Below are 16,093 nucleotides of genomic sequence, written 5' to 3' on the forward strand. Positions count from 1 at the left end.
AAGGATTAAGCCACCCCACATTCCCCGCCCCCTGCCCCGGCTCCGGTGGCACTGGGCTAAGCTCTGGGTTTGTAATGACTGAGTAATGAGACCCGCGCTCTGCGGACCCCTGGCATCCATCGATCAGGCTCTCCTTCCGCTGAGACAATGCCAGAAGTGGGCTCAGCAGTTAATTATGGGAAAGGTCAAAGGTCATGTAAAACCAACACAAATCGATATACTTTTTCATTCCTAACTGCACACAGCGACCATGGCTCAGCCAGGAGGTGGGAAGGTCCTCCCCCATCCTCCCCCTGATCCAGGACAACCGTGGGGTTGGAGCCGCTTGCTGACCTCTCCCAGTGGCCCTCTCGGCTTCAGACCACTACACTTTGGCTCATGCTGTTCCCTCTGCCTGGAGTTCCTTCCCCTTCACAGATACCTACGTACTTTTGCAGACTGAGCCCCAGCATCTCCTCCTCCCTGCAGCCTTTGCTGGTCCCCTGGCAGACATGACCTCCCCACTTTCTGGGCCCCGCCACCCCCGAAACAGACACTGTCATCACTCCCGCTTGCTCTGAGTGTGTCCTACAGGCACGAACCGCATCCCGTTCATCTAAGCCTCAGATGCGGCAAAGCGAGCTCAGCAACAGCCTGCGCACCACCGAAGGAAGGAGCGACCATCTTGTCTGACCCTGAGGCGTGGCGGCAGCGTTCGGCCTTCCCGCGAGACCACCTGGAGAAGAGGGCCTGGTGTCTTTATCGTACAGCAGGGGAAACGGAGGCTCACAGGTGCTACCTGTGCTGCCCAAGCTCATGCAGCCAATGCAAGGGCAGCCAGGAAGTGAGCCCGGCCACCGGGATTCAAAGCCAATGCCGTTTCAGCCACCAAGGATTACCTATGGTAGGATTCCGTGTAGGCGAAGTCTCCAGAAAAGCCAAATCTATCGAGCCAGGAAGTAGATCAGTGGTTTTCTGGGCTGGGGGGCTCGGGGGGCTGGAGAGTCATGGCTGTAGGGTGCAGGGTTTCTTTGGGGGCGATGAGAAGGCTCTAAAACTGATGGACGCACAGCTCTGTGAGTTACTAAAAGGCACTGAGTTATACACTTTAAATGGGTGGATTGTATGGTGTGTGAATTATCTCAGTGAAGCTGGTTAAAATTTTTAAAAAGTTAGTGCTGTCGGCTCTCATCCACTGTGCTGGCTGGGCCTGGAGGGGGCGCTCTGCCTGGGTGCAGGGAAGCCACAGATGGCAGACTTCGCCTGCCGCCTGCCCAGAGTGAGCTCATGGTGGGCTCCTTGGCTCCCAAGTACCAGGTGAGACTCGCCTACCAAACACAAAGGACCAGTTAATGACCCTCTTTCTCCCCCAGCAACATCCTGACCGCTTCTCTGGGGACTTCCCCAGGCTCCGGCCTCAGGCTCCGGCCTCAGGCCCACCGGATGCTGAGGGAGCCCAGGGAAGGGGAGGCTGACGCATCGGGGCGCGTCTGAGGTGAAGTGAGGAGGGGCCCAGGGCCTGCCAGCGCCGTGGCAAGGCCCCCACTGCTCCCTTCAATGACAGGGGCGCTCAGGCTCCTGTTCCCTTGGCAAAAAGCAGGGGAGAAGCCCTAGAGCCCCACACTGCAGACTCCGGGGGCTGCTCTGCAGGCCCAGCCTCCTGTGAGCTCAGCAGCAGGACAGTCGGAAATGTGTAGTGGCCGTGACCTGGCACAGTAAGCCGGACCCTGAGCTCCTCCGATGCACCCCCTGGATCTATAGAGGGGAACCCGAACCCAGACTGGAAACTGAGGAGCCTATCTTACCAGCAAGTCGGGGGCTGACAGCAACTTGACCCCAAGACCCCAGCTCAGGCGTCTTCCCCTAACCTCACAGGCCCAGCGCGGTTTGACTTCAACCTCTTTCCCTCCAAACCCCCAGGAGTCTGTCGCCAACAGGAACAAGGGAGCAGTGATGACCACTCCCCACCAGGCTTCGTCTGACGGAAGGTGGCTGCCCCATCACCGCAGCCCAGGCAGCAGGGCCTTACTTTCCCTCATCATAGAAAAGGAAACTGAGGCTCAGAGCTTAGGGGATTTGCCCTCGGTCACCTAGCTAGTAAGTGGTGAACCCAATACTGGAACTCAGGCAGCCTGGTTCCAGAGTCCCCCCTCCTAACCCTGACGCACTCGTTGGAAACCCGCCCCCCTCCCCACTGCCGGGTCATCTCAGTGACCCAGGGAGCCAGGACCCACAGTTCTCGCTGAGGATCAAGCCATCTCCTTACCTTCTTCCCTCCTGTGCCAACACCTCCCCGGGCTAGCCCCTCGTCCTCAGCTCAGAACCTGGCCATAGGTGCTGCCAGCTTGGGTGGGGAGAATGACACCCCCCAAGACGGACACATCTCCTATGAGCATGGCCTTGCCCGCCACTGTGCCAGCCAGGCCTAGGTCGGCCTGCGGGGCTGCCTGTGGAAAGGGACAAGTGGCTCAAGGTCCAGCTGGAAACCAGCTGCCACCCGAAGAGATGGAGCCAGCGCTGGGCGCCACTGTGGCAAGGAGCACCCTGAGAAGGAGCTGCCCACCATGGGGGCCACAGGGACCTGGGGGTTCCCGGGCCCCAGGCCTGAACTTTGCGGTCAGCACACTAAGGCCCAAGAGGTCCACAGCCTGCCCAAGGTCACCCAGGGCTGGCACCCAGGTATCCACAAAACTATGCTCAGTGCTCCACCCCTCAACCCTCGAAGGAAGGACCAGGAGGCCCAGACAGGAGGTGTGGCGGCTTCTGGAGAGAGGAGTGCACCTTGGAGGCCTCAGAGGGAGTAGGGTGCGATCAGGCCCATCGGTCACTATTGACCAGGCCAAAATCAAGGCTGGTCCGCCGGGGTTTTTAACTGTCTCCTCTGGGGGGCTGCAGCCCTGGCCCATCTGGAGGACCCCCTCAGGGCACCCACCGAGACCCCCTGACCTTGCCTGCACACACGAGCCCTCTGGCCCACTTTGTCTCAAGGCCTTTGGAGAAGGCCACCATCCATTTCAGTAGCATTCAAAGGCCAACAGCCTGCAGTTTATTTTCTTAGAAATAATGGTTTTTTCTTCTTAGCATTCCTGCGGTGGAAAAACAAATACAGCCACTGTAATAAGAGGCGGCCAAGAGGAGGCGAGAGGGCCCAGAGGAAGGGGAGGCAAGGGGCCTGCTGCCCAGGGAGCTTGGAGATATGGGGGTGGGGGTGAAGGCAGAGACCCTCCAACCCTCAGAGAAATGGGGTTTCAGGGAAAAAAGGAAGCTTAGCTCACAGGCGCTCTCACGTACAGTGAGGCGGCTTGCGTGCCTCCTACCGTCACTAAAACCTGCCCTCTGTGAGGCAGGTGTCTCTGCTGCCACTGCTCGGGGCAGGAACCAGCCTCAGGGAGCTGGAGGCACTTGCGGAATACACCAGACTCCCGCAGGCCTCTGCACGCTCGCCACAGTTGCCTCCATGGGCCCGAGGAGCCAGAAGGAATGTCAGAGACTTGCAGCCGTGCTGCTTTATTAACTTAGCGGCCACCTGCCTGGGAGCCCTTCTAATGTCTCCCCCCACACCCACTTCCCCCTCCTCGGGCACAGACACTCTCCCCTCTTCTTCACCCCCGTGGAGTCCTCTCTGGATCTCCCCTGCTGCACTTCGAGCACCCTGCTACGATCACATCTGTCCCCGCAACCAGGAAAACGTGCCTTGGCCCCGGCGCCACCCTTGGCGCAGAGTAGGGGCTCAGTGAATAGTCCCGACACTGAACTGACTCCGGTCCAGCGGACACATTTTGCAGCTGGGCAGATGGAGGATCGGGAAGGGGAACTTACCGTCGATGCTTGAATGCCCACAGTATGAGCCTTTCATTTATTTTATTTTTTTCTTTCTCAAAAGAGACATAGCCTCCAAGAAGCCGAAGCTCGGTGTTGGAACTGGGACCATTGCAGTCAGCGTGACCTAATTGCTAGCTGACAGCAACTTGGAATTTTAAGTCACATCCGATTTCTTCCTGCCTGCTGGCCTGTGGGACCCGAGCCCCTTTCGCCCCACCCAGGAGGCCTGTGTTAGCCCCCATAATCGCCCGTTTGAAGACTTGAAGAAGACCCCCCACCCCACCCCCTGAGCCTACCTCCTACTGCCTGTCCCGGCCTCCCGAAACGCAGAATTTTATCCGGAGTTTCGGTAACGGGTGCGATAATGATGATGAAAATGATTTAATAAGGCGTTATTTTCTAAGAAGGCCAAGTGGTCTGAAGATACTTTTCTGCTGCTAGACTAAAGGGATCAGCGGGTGTGTTTTAGGAGTTTTGTTAAAACACTTAATAGCCTGCCCTGTAATCTCCCCAACTTCAGTGACTGACTGAGCAGCCGGGGACACACAGCTCAGGAAGTGACTATTTACATTCAGTACACACACGCTGATTTTGTGACCCCTGCACCCCTAAGGTTGTCATTTGTTTCCTTCTCACAAAAAAGGGGAAAATAATAATATATTTGATATACTGTGGCCAAAACAAAAATTTATTTCCCCCAAGAGTTTTAATTATAGCCTTTTGGAAAAGGCCTGGGTTGGAACTTGCAAGTGGAATAAACCGCTTGAGTAAACGGTCTCAGAAATTAAGCGCACACAGAAGGGGTGCTGGGCGGGAGGGGCGCTGAGCACCGCCGGTCCGGGCTGCACGGTGGTTATCCAGAGGGCCTTGGTTATTTAAACAAGCCATTTGAGGGCATTTGCTCCTCGTTTGGGGCCTGGTCCTGATTATAAACGAGAGCTTTTAATTAAGATTAGTAAGACCCAATTCAAGCCATAATTTGGTCCTTTTCCTTAGCCAATGTCTATGAAAACAAAGCAATTAAGGTTAAATGAGTTGAGCATTTAAAGGGGATGAAATGCCCCCTCCTCACCCCCAGCCCGGCCCCTCAGGGGGCTAAGCATAAACAGGCCCGAGCGATTCAGAAGAGAAGGCCAGTGCAGGGCTGGCCCTGGCAGCTCTCTGAAGGCCCATGCATAGGGGGTCTGGTGAGCTGGGGATGGATAGGCTTAGCTAAATGAAGGGGATGGGGGAAACAGAGTATGCAAAGGCCCTGGGGTAGGAAGCTGGCAAGTTTGAAGAACTAAGAAAAAGACAGTGAGGCGGGGGTGTGGTTAGGGAGGAAGCAGAGAATGCAGCTCCGAGCGGTTAGCTGAGTGCTGGGCAAGCTGAGGGACGGCGCCTCCTAGCTCCACGATGGGTGACGCACTGTGAGAGTGTCGTGTTCACAGGGCCTGGCTCAGACGCGCTGGCGGCAGAGCGGGGGTGGGGGGGAACCTAGGAAGGGGTTTCCGCATTCCCCTCTGAGACCGCGCAGCTAAGGATCTCCTCCCACTTTGTTCAAACGGGCTGGCGGGGGCCTGGTCCTCTGCTGGGATCCCCTGACTGCCCAGGGTTGGAATCCAGGGTCTGCTGCTTCTCAGCTGGGGACCTGGCTAGAGATTGACCTCCCTGGGCCCAATGTCCCCAACCTAACTCTGCCACTAGTCTACACCACAGGTCCTTAGACCAGTCCCTTCCTCTCTCAGGCCTCAGTTCCCTCATCTGGAAAACCTTCAGAGTTTGGGGAGGCTCTGGGAGGCCTTCCCTGACATCCTTAGGACTGATAATGCTCAATCTTTGTCCCTGACACTACCTCTGGGGCCAGGCCTGTTAAGTCACATAGGTACGTCATTGCAACCCAGTGTAACAGGAGCTCCGAGGGAGGGGTGCTCACAGGTGACAAACAGCTCACCTGTCTGTGGCAGCAGGGAAGGCTTCCTGGAGGAAGTGACTGTTGGGACTCAGCCATCCATACTTTCACTCAACAGATGCCTTCCAACAAGCCCCGTGCCAGGCCTGTTGCTGGGTTCTAGGCATTGGAGGTGAATAGGTCACAGACCCTGCCCTTGAGGGGTCCACCTTCCAGGAAGACACACAGGGAAATATAAATGTAGGGTGACATGGGCCAAAATGGAGGTGTCTATGGGTCCGGGGAGGTGTGTATGCGTCTGGTGTGGTCATCTGTAAAACGCAGGGGCTGCCCTGGACAGCCTTCAATGTTCCCTCCAACTCTGCATGAGTTTACCTCGCGTCACGTCAAATCCTGCCAAGATGAAAGTCGTCCAGAAGACAGACTTATCCTCAGCCTTGCCCTCAGCCCTTCCCCACAGTCCAAGGCACCCCATCTCGCTGCAGCAAGCCCCGGCCGGCAGTCAGCTGACCACACAGAGCCCTGGGCTGCTCCCCGGACACCAGTGGCTGTGCACAGCGATGCCCAGTCGTGACCACACATGCACTGGCCTCACAACGACCTGGCCTGGAAGGTGTGCTCAGGAGCCGTCTGGGAAGGGGAGTGACGGGCTGCCTCGGGGGCTGGGCTTGCTAAAAGGGTTTCCGTAACCAGCTGGGGTTTCAAGGTGACACAGTTAAGGGTTTAAGAGGGTCAGTCAGCCCCACCCAGGGCTGCCCACAAGCTGGGTCTGTTTCCCGGGAAGAACCAGGCAGACGGTGGGAGCCGTGCTCCGGGCGTCTCTGCTGAGGGTCAGTCCCCTGTGCTTACCAGAGTAAAGAGCAAGGGGTAGTAGATCTTAGGACAGGGTAATCCTTTCCCCGCACTCCGACCTCAGCCCCCGCACACGCTGCACCGGCGCAGGGCCTGCAGACCAAGGACCCAGGGTGGGAACACTGGTTTCCCCTAAAGCGGGAGTGCCTGTCTGGGGTGTGGGGATGGAGTAGTGACGTCTGCTGCAGGAGAGGGGCAGCATGTTTGCTATCCCTGGAGCAGGTTTAGAGGAACGAAGACAAGCCCTCTGTCACTTGAAATATTTACTGCACGTGTTTGGTAGATGGTCATCTGTGAACGGTACCCACGCCTGTACATCTCTACGGGGCTGTGAATACACTTATATGGTTTGTTTGAATCATTGGTGAACCACAATGCCACACTTCCCGGCCATTTTATCCTGGGAGTTGCTGGAAAAAGACAAAGCCACTCCTATGTTCATATACTGGACATTAGGCTCACCAACATAACCACGGTACCACCATCCTCACCCTCATCGGCCATATCACAGTCTTCACCATCATCAACACCCTCATTCTCCTCCTCATCTGCCTCCCCTCCTCCTCCTCCTCGCCGTCATTATCAATGCCATTGGTATGGATGCCATTATCGTTAACATCGCCATCCATTCCATCAGCACCACCACCATCACCTCCGGAACAGCAGCTAATGCTTACACAGTGCGTCCTACGTGCCAGGCTATGCGCGAATACTTCATATACATTCATTCATTTAAGCCTCACGCTCTTTCCATGAAGTAGGAACTTTTATTAGCTCTGTTCTATAGACAAACAGGTTGAATAGCTTGTCCAAGCTACCCAGGCAGGATCCGAACCTTAGCAATCTGGCTCCTGGGTCCCTGCTTTCACCACGAGTTCAGCCGGAGGGACTTGGTTTGTTCCCTCTTCCCAGAACAGGGCACCGTGGGAGCCATCAGCACCCCGGCCCCCCCCCACCCCCCCCCCCCGCCCCTGCAGAAAAGCAACGCGGAGGGGTGGAGCCGCCCACTGGGCTCGAGTCCCACCTCAGGAAGACCCTACCTTCTCAGTGCTCCATCCCCCATCTGTAAACCAGGAAGTGAACGTGAGAATGGACTCCCAGCTCCCGCAGGCCACCCTCCAGCTTCCAAAGCCCTGGAGGGGCTGTGTGGTCCTCCCGGGAAGCCAGCGGTGGGCACTCCACTGGGCTCCCTCTATTATGCCTGAGGACTGTGGGCGGGCCCCAGGGATGGGACCACCTCAGGGCAAGTGGGACACTGCCCACTCCGGTCCCCAGACCCCACGCCAGCACTCACTCACAGAGGGTTTTGGGTGCGAGCGGACTCAGAGCATCCCCCTCTCAGTTCCTGAGGTCACTCTCCATCCTGTTAACATGGCAACTCACAGCTGGGTGCCGGTTTAGTGCCTGCACGACCCCCACCTGGCCAGGGAGAACTTCCACGGAGATCATTTCAACTCCTGCAGCCCAAACCAGACCACGGGCTCCTTGGGTGAGGGACAGGGGAGCATCATCACTATCTCCATTCCCATCCTTGGGAGAGGTAGTGAGGACAGGTGAGGGTGACAATGACAGTGACGGCGATGGTCCCAGCATCTGTGTGTGGAGCGCCTCCCCTGAGCCAGGCAGCCCCAGGGCGCCGGGGCACCCTCCATTCAGTCTCCAGCACAACCTGAGGGGGCGGGGGGGGGGTGCAGGTATTTGGGGCCCATCTAACCGAAAGAGAAACTGAGGCTCAGGAGGGCAATGGCCACCTAAACTTTCCCATGAGAGGTGGGTAGCAGCATCCCAGCGCCAGGCCCGTCCCTGCTGCTCTTGTTAGACAGGGTCAAAAGGACACAGTGACAAGAACGAGCCATCGGGGACCCGGCACCCACGTGTCCCATTGGCCCTCACAGCTGTCCGGGCACCTTACAGGCAGCTCCTTACGGGCAGTCACATGAGCTCCAGTCTGGGCACAGAGAGCCAACTCAGAGTAAACATTTTCTGCACACCCATGTTGGCGCCAGGCCCGCCCCAGGAGCTGGGAACACAGGGACACTCATGAAAGGCTGTCTGCCACCGAGGAACTCACTGGGAGCCCTAGTGTGATTTCAGTGAGGTGGCCCCAACATCAAGCTCGTGGCAGACCCTCAAGAATAGAGCTCACAGTTCAGTGGGGGAACAACACATGTAACAACCCAGAGTCAGAAGTGCTATGTTGGAGGGTAGCCAAGGGGCTTCTGGGAGCAGAGTCGGTACTTGCGTGTGTATAGGTATAGGTACACAGGTATCAGGGAAGGCTTCCTGGAGGAGGCAAATCTAAAGCATGATTAGAAATTAGCCACCACATGAGGGGTGGTAAAGGACCTCCAGGCAAGGGGAAAACCTGAGCCGGGGCTCAGAGACATGGAACAGCCTAGTGTGTGTATGTGTGGTCAGAACAAGTGTTATTCAGTGTTCCTGGAAGTGGGGGACAGAGGCCAGAGCCAGGCTGAAGAGATAAGGGACCCCTGGCAATTCCTGAAGCACAACGACAGCCTCCTCCTCTCTCATCTTCACACAGAGGACGTCGGCCTGTTGAGCTGGCAAGTGTGACTCCCAGTGGGCTCAGGCAGAGTGGACAGCTGAGCTGGGTGCTTGAGGGTGTCAGGGCAACACGGAGGCGATGAAATGTGGGCCTCCTGGGGGAGCGGGGATGGCAGGAGGGGTCCTAAGAACCTGGGCTGGAGGAGGACTAGCTGGGTTGGTGGCTTAAATCGGCAGAGATGGGGGTCACCCTCGGCCCTCCCCTGCCAGAGCGCTGGGCCTGAGGAGGAGAGCAGAGGGTCAGAAAACGGCCACACAGAGCCACACATGTGCCATGTGGAACCACCGAGCGAACTAACCTCTGGCCTTGCCGGCAGCTGGGCCAGCAGGTGCCACCAGGCTTCTCGCTGACGTCCTGCCCTATCTGCCTTGAGCCTGGCCTCCTTCCAGAGGTCTGCGGGCCGGCGCCAGCTCCCCACTCAGGCTGCCGGGGCCCCGAGCACCGCCAGGATGTGGCCAAACTGGGCCTGATCCAGGCCGCTGTCATCTGCCCAGCACTCGGCCTTAAGTTGATCCCCAGCAAATGAGATGGATAAACAACGTCAGTGTCCCGAGGAGGCGTAGACGCTTCTCCTGCAAAACCCCAGCTCCTATGAAGCCATGTGTGGACCCGGCAGGCGCCCACCTTGGTCACGTGCGTCCCTTTCCTAACACAAATCTCACAACTGGAAACGCAGGGGGCGGGGTTCAGTGTGGAGAAAACAAGATGCCAGGCAGCCATGGAGTGCGAGTTCAGAGGCCTGGGCCATGCCCCTGACCTTGCAGAACTGCTTCTCCTCTCTGAGCCTCACTTTTCCTCACCTCAAAAGTGGGGACACATGGGGAAGACTTGGATCAATGCTTCTCATCCAGGGGTGCACATCAGTCATGTGCTGTTTTCCGCCCCTGGACGCCGGCCCCGCCCCAGGCCTGCAGGGTTCCATCCCGTTTGGAGAGACCTGGCCCCAAAGACACCCGAGGCTGCGCTTTTCTCTCCAACGTTCAGCCTGCCAGGGTGCAGTTTCTACTGCCAGTAGGTCAAACCAGCACCCCAAATGCAGGGAAGGAGGGCTGGACAGACAGACAGCACAAACCCACCAGCCTCCCCCTGAGCTCTCGTCCCTGAGCCAGCCCCACGAACACTGTGGCCACCCACTAGCCAGTCCTTTGGGAGCTACAGGCCACGCAGGGTGACTTCAGATTTGAGGTTAGGGGTCTTGGGGGAGTCACCCCAGGCCTTCGCCCCACACACATCTGGTTAGGGTGAGATGGACAAATGTGTCATTCAATGCATCGTCTCGATTTCTTTTAAAGGAAAAAAGTTTCAAACCCAGGGAGACCTAGGTACCCCAGACTCAAATTTCACCTCCAATGGAGTCCCCAGGTTCCCAGGAGGCCTGGAGCCCCCCTCCCAAGGCTGAGGCAGGCTGTGTGGAGGTGCTCATGGGGTGGGGAACAGGAGGCGCAGCCCCTGCTGGCATTTCCAGGGGCTGAGCGCTGGGGGCCGCAGGCTCCGGCCTCGAGTGCTGGGGGCTCACCTTCGCACTGGCGGCCTTCCCCCTTGTAGCCTGGCTTGCAGAGGCATTTGTAGGACGTGGGCGTGTTCTGGCAGATGGCATCGATGTGGCAGTCATCCGTGCCCTCGGAGCACTCGTCCACGTCGGCTGCCCCTGTGGGGGGGGACACTGGTGAGGTGTGGCCCCGCAGGCAGGCAGAGGTGCGGAGCAGGGAGCTCTTTTGGCCTTCGGCCCTTTCTTGATCGTGGGGGTAATGAATGGTAACAGCTGTCACGTGATCACCTGGCAGGACAAGTCCAGGCTGGCAGCATCTTTGGCGCAGCTCTCTGCCAGGCCACCGAAATGCTGGTTCTCAGTTTCACAACAACCCGTTAAGTCAATGTATTGTTCCCGCTGGAAAGATGAGAAAACTCCGGCTTATGAGCCCAGAGAGGAAAAGCCCCTCTCTGTGTGTCTCGCTCTCTCCACAAGCATGGCTCCAACCCCCTCTACCCTCCTCATTATAAGGCTTAGGGCCAGGAAGATATTTGAAGGAATTCAAATCCACCCCCTGTGGGTTACAGATGGGGAAACTGTGGCCAGCAGGGAGCCAGGAGCAGAGGCCACGCCCGGAGGTGGTCTGAACACGGGACCCCACCCAGTCCCCAGGCGGTAGAAATGCAGGGTTCCTCCTGCAGCTCCCACAGCCCCGCCCGGAGTGCCTGGAGGAGGACTGTATCCTGACGGTTCTGACCTCCCCTTCCTCTCTCCTCTCTGCCTCCAAAATCTAGGTGCAAACTTGGTTGTCCCAGCCCAACTCCCCAGGTCAAGTTCAGTTGCAGCTTTGGGTGCTCCTGGCTCTCCCCACCTCTCACCCCCAACACACACAGGTGCACCTTCAGCCTGAAACTGCTGTTGGGCGAAAGAATACAAAGTAGATTTGTGTATCTGTGCACATATACCAACACCCACACCCACACATGCACACACCTCAGACAGGGAGGGACCCTCAGGGCACAGGGTCGCAAAGCCGCAAGAGACTCAGCTATGATGTAGGTTACAGATGAGGGCACAGAGGCCCAGGGGGATCTGTTGTAGGTCGCTGGCTCCTTCGGGCAGAGACGGAAGCTCAGGTCCAGAGCCCCTCTACATGTCATGTTGCTTCCTGCTAGCTATGAAGGACATGCAGGGGGGTGACCGGCACACAGAGGTACCCAGAAGGGCAGTCCATGGAACTCTCTGCAGCCATGGTCACTCAAGGCCAAGCCCAGGGAAGTTCTGGAGTGTCCTGCTCTCTTCGTGCTTCTGGCCTCCCCCTAGACTGTCTGGTCCTCAAGAATGTCCACTCCGACTTAGTCCCCGGGGCCAGCATCAGGGTTCATAGGGGGGCTCTCTAGGAAAACCACTGCTGCCCGCCCCCCCAGGTTCCTCCGTGGCCCTAGTCCTAAGGCTCCAGCCTGCCCCCAAAGGAAGAAGCACTAAGAAGAAACACAAAATCACCTCCCTACATGAGCTCGCCTGCACACACGGCAAGTGGCATTGCTTTTGGGGGGTGGCACATCTGCTCAGGTTGCAGCCCATCCTCTCCAGTTGCCCAAAGGAAGGTGGAGCAGGGGCCAGGAGGCCCGTGCCAGGCCTCGGTGTCCAGGGGCCAACAGGAACATCAGGCCAGGAGTGCATCCCCTTCTGGGAAGTGAGGACAGAGGGACCCCTGGGCAGGGGTGGCACAGCCTCAAAGACAGGAAGCCAGAGGCCAGGGAGGGCCAATCTGCATCCTTCCAGGGGGGAGAACCGGGACCACTTCTGAGACAGGACCAGCAGGGGAAATGGGCCTTGGACCCTGTTCGTCCCACTTCCTAAGGGTCAGTGCACAGGAATAATGGGAGGGAGACCATCTGGGGCCCTGGAGCCCCTTGGACCTCTACCCCCAGCTCCCACCTAGTAGGTGTCCTCATGAGGATGGAAATGAGCGACTGCTCACTAAAGGGCAGTGGGGCCCCCTCCCAAGACATCTTTTAAACACATCTTAAGGTGGGTGCTGGGGAGAGGGCAGGTGAGTTCCAGGAGAGAGGGAGAGGAGTCCCAGGCCATCTGTCCCCACCAGCCCTCCAGCCATGCTCCCTGCCCTGGGCTGGGGACTCCCCTGCGGGCAGCCCAGCCTTCCTATCCCAGGCTTTGACTTTGGTTTGCTTCACAGCACAAGGCCTCCGTGGGGTGGAGACAGACGAAGACACAGACACAGAGAGAGACAGAGGTGGGGAGAGGCACATTCAGGAACAATCATGTGGGGTTTGAGGACCCCAGAGCCCGGGAGAGACACCCACGGACAAGTGGGGGTGAGGGCGGCAGGGCCCAGCTTCCCGGGGGGTGGGGAGGCACGGGAACAACCACTCAGCTCCAAATGCAGCACAGTTGAAATGGCCTGGCATCCTCTCACACGGCATGACTCCCTGGCACAGACAGGCTCCCGTGGCCAAACACAGACTTCAGGGAGCCCCGTGGGGCAGCCAGGGGGTGCCCAGAGAAAGCCAAAGAGAGCACCAGGGTCAGGCAGGACCTTCCCCTGACCTCCCCACACCAAGGAAAGGGAAAGGGAGGGAGCTCGTAGGAGGGGAGACCCTGACTTCAGCTTTGTGGGAGCCCCCCTCCCAGACCACCTGGGGAGCAGGAGGGGAAGGCACGGGAGTGCCAGGATCCCAGTGAAATCCTGGGGATCCCCGACCTGGCCTCTGCTGCCTGCCCCGCCCAGGACGGATGCCAGTAGCCTCCTTCCTCAGTGTCTCTGCTTCGTTTCCTCCCCTGGACCACCCCGCCCATCATGTCCCGTGTCTTGCATCCTCTCCCTCGGGTTCCCATCCATCTCCTCCCCTCTGTGTCTGTCCCACCGTCCTCCCCCTCCTGTCCGACTGTCCACCCATCTGCCCATCGTTTTCCAACCACCTCCATCCCCCTCTCTCTCCCTCTGCCTTGCTCCCCCTCCCAGTCCTCTCATCTCTTTCTCCGGTGTGTCTGCCTCCACCTCTCCTCTCTCTCTGCCTTCTTGTCCCTTAGTCCATCCCGTCCCTCATGCTCCCTCTTTTGATCTTTTCCTTTCCTGCTGCCTGTTGGCCGCCTCCTCCCTCCCTTAGTCTCCTCCTTTCCTCCTCCGGTCTTCCTTCGGGCTCTTCTCTACTCTTCCATGTCTGTCTTTTTTCTGGGTTTCCTCCTGTGTCCTTTTGTGTGTTCCCTCTGTGTCTACTTCTGTCCATCTGTCCCTCCATCTACGACCCCCCTTTCTTTCTATGTCCGTCTGTTTTCGCTTGGTCTCCCCTCCGAGCTCCTTCCGTCCACGCTCCAGTCTCCCCTGGGGGAGCGTCCGTCCGGCTCCAGGGTCCCCGCTCCCCGCCCTCGGTCCGCACGCTGGGGGCTCCCTCGGCCGGCCGTCGCTCTTTCTTCCTTCCTCTCGCCCTCGCCCTCCTCTTCCCCCGGGGCCTCACCCCACCCCGCCCCTGCTGCGGGCCCGCCGGGCTCCGGGATCCCCGGGCGGCCCGGGCTGCGGGAAGGGGGAGCCCCGCGCGGGTCGCAGAAGTTACTTTGCAAAGAGGCGAGGCAGGGCACGGAACCGCGGGGGCTGCGGCCCTCCCCACAGAGCGGGGTAGGGGACCCGCCCGGGACCCCGCCGCCACCGCCGCCGCCACCGCCGCCCCGCGCCCGCCGCCCACCGGGTCGGGGCTTACCTGGGAGCCCGCTGCCCGCCGCCAGCCGCCCGCACGCGCCCAGCGCGAGCAGCACGCACAAGTGCCAGCGCACGGCCGCCGCGCCCATGCTCGCTGCGGGCCGGGCCGGGCCGGGCGTGCGGGCGAGCTGGGCGCGGGGATTCCCCGGACCGGCCGCTCGGCTAGCGCTCCTCGCTGCTGGCTCCTGGGCCACCGCTCCGGCTCGCAGCCACCAAGCCGGCGCGGCTGACGAGCTGACAGCCGCGCGTACATTGGCTGGCGGCCGTCGGGGGCGGGGCGCCGCGCGCGGCTAGCCAATGGGCGCGAGCTGCTGGTTCGCGGGGGGAGGGGCGGGAGGGTGCCCGGGCCACCCCCTGCTCGCGGCGGGCGGCAGGTGGGGGGTAGGGGCCCGGGGCGGCTCGCGCGGGTGCACGGTCTCGGCCAGGCTGTGGCGTACTCGGAAGCTGCTCCCTTCCTCTGCCTCATCTCCCCCGTTAACCCGCCTCACTGAGGGTGACCGCCGCCCTGGGGGCGGCACCACCCCCAGCACCCACAAGCTCAGGGGTGCGGAGGGGCCTGCCAGCCGGTCCCCGGAGATGGAGAAGGGCTCGGCGGCATCGATTTGAGAGAAAGGCCAACGCGCAGAGCAGGATGCGTGCATCCTTTCGGTAAATATCTGTTGAACAGCCGCTTGTTCCAAGCGCTGGCAAGGCAGCGGTGAAGTAGCCAGATGGGGAAGGAATCGTGAAGATCGGTTTAAAAATTACATTAAAAACAAATGAACTTTTTACCACTCCCCGAAGGACAGTGGCCCCTCAGTGTGCTTGTCATAGGACAGTCGCAGAATCCACATCTGCGGGGGGCGCCCGGAAAGCTCCGCGTGGGACAGGACCGCTTTGCCCTCCGTCCTGGTCCTGGCCGCGTGGTTCATCTGCGGGGCTGACCTCTGAGCCAGCAGTTTGAGGCCCGGAGAATGTGAGGCCTGGGGCCGCCCCAGTGACAGGCCCGGGCTGGGCGGTGGGCTGGGGGCAGCCGGCGCATCGCGGTCATTCAATCCAGGGACTGCTCTGGCCGCTGGGCGTCTACACCTGACGTCTGTTGGTTGGCCTTGGGTGCCCGAATCGAGACCCCCGCCTGTGCGGCGCGGCTGGAAATAAATGGCCCCTCTCAGCGCGAGTCTGGACGCTTTAAGGGAAGAAAGTTCAGCAAACCCCAAGGCCCATCTCCTTGACAACCACCAATAAGAGCTCCTTTTTTCTTCTGCTCTCTCCGCCTGACTCAAAGACAAGACTTGCCTCTTTTTGTCCACTCTGCCTGCGTTAGTCTGCACCCAACTCCCACCTCACGGCCAGCTTCCTTCCCTGCCCCCAACAGACACACGCTCTCACACACCCAGACACGCCGACACACGCTGTCACACGCACACGTTCACACAGGTCACTAGCCTCAAACATGCAACCGGTCACACACATGGACACACACACATTCCTGCACAAACATTCACACACTCATCTGGAGCTCATCTCCACAGCCCTGGAGTCCCCACTCTTGCTCCAACCTGACTTCATATCACAAATAGTGTGTAGCACTGGCCTGGTGGCCGAAGCAAAGGGGTCTGCCGCATGGGGGGACCAGAAAGGTCCGGGAAGGAAGTGCTTCTTTTCGCCTCCAGTAAGCCTTCCCCTTCCCCCATTGCTCTGGACATTTCCTTCTGCACAGTGGCTCCTGGCTGGTGGCTGGATTTGGGAGGTCCCATTATCAGGCTTTATTTCATCCTCTTCCTGGTCGTGTGGCTTTGAGTTTCTTGGGGAGTA

The 16,093-nt window shown here is 59.3% G+C and overlaps 1 protein-coding gene across 2 annotated transcripts in view; it reads right to left on the bottom strand.

Moving 5' to 3' along the window:
* Positions 1-14,483, bottom strand: part of SCUBE1 (signal peptide, CUB domain and EGF like domain containing 1) — a 114,286-nt gene extending 99,803 nt beyond the window's left edge. For both annotated transcript variants that reach the window (XM_053919662.1, XM_053919661.1), the window contains exons 1-2: positions 14,301-14,483; positions 10,627-10,758 (exon numbers count right to left, since the gene is read on the bottom strand). In XM_053919662.1, coding sequence (XP_053775637.1) covers positions 10,627-10,758; positions 14,301-14,388 — 220 coding nt within the window. In that variant the 5' untranslated portion in view covers positions 14,389-14,483. The remainder of the gene's footprint in view (positions 1-10,626; positions 10,759-14,300) is intronic.
* Between the last annotated feature and the right edge of the window lie 1,610 nt (positions 14,484-16,093).

This window comes from Desmodus rotundus, chromosome 3 (genome assembly GCF_022682495.2).
Source record: "Desmodus rotundus isolate HL8 chromosome 3, HLdesRot8A.1, whole genome shotgun sequence".
Taxonomy (NCBI): domain Eukaryota; kingdom Metazoa; phylum Chordata; class Mammalia; order Chiroptera; family Phyllostomidae; genus Desmodus; species Desmodus rotundus.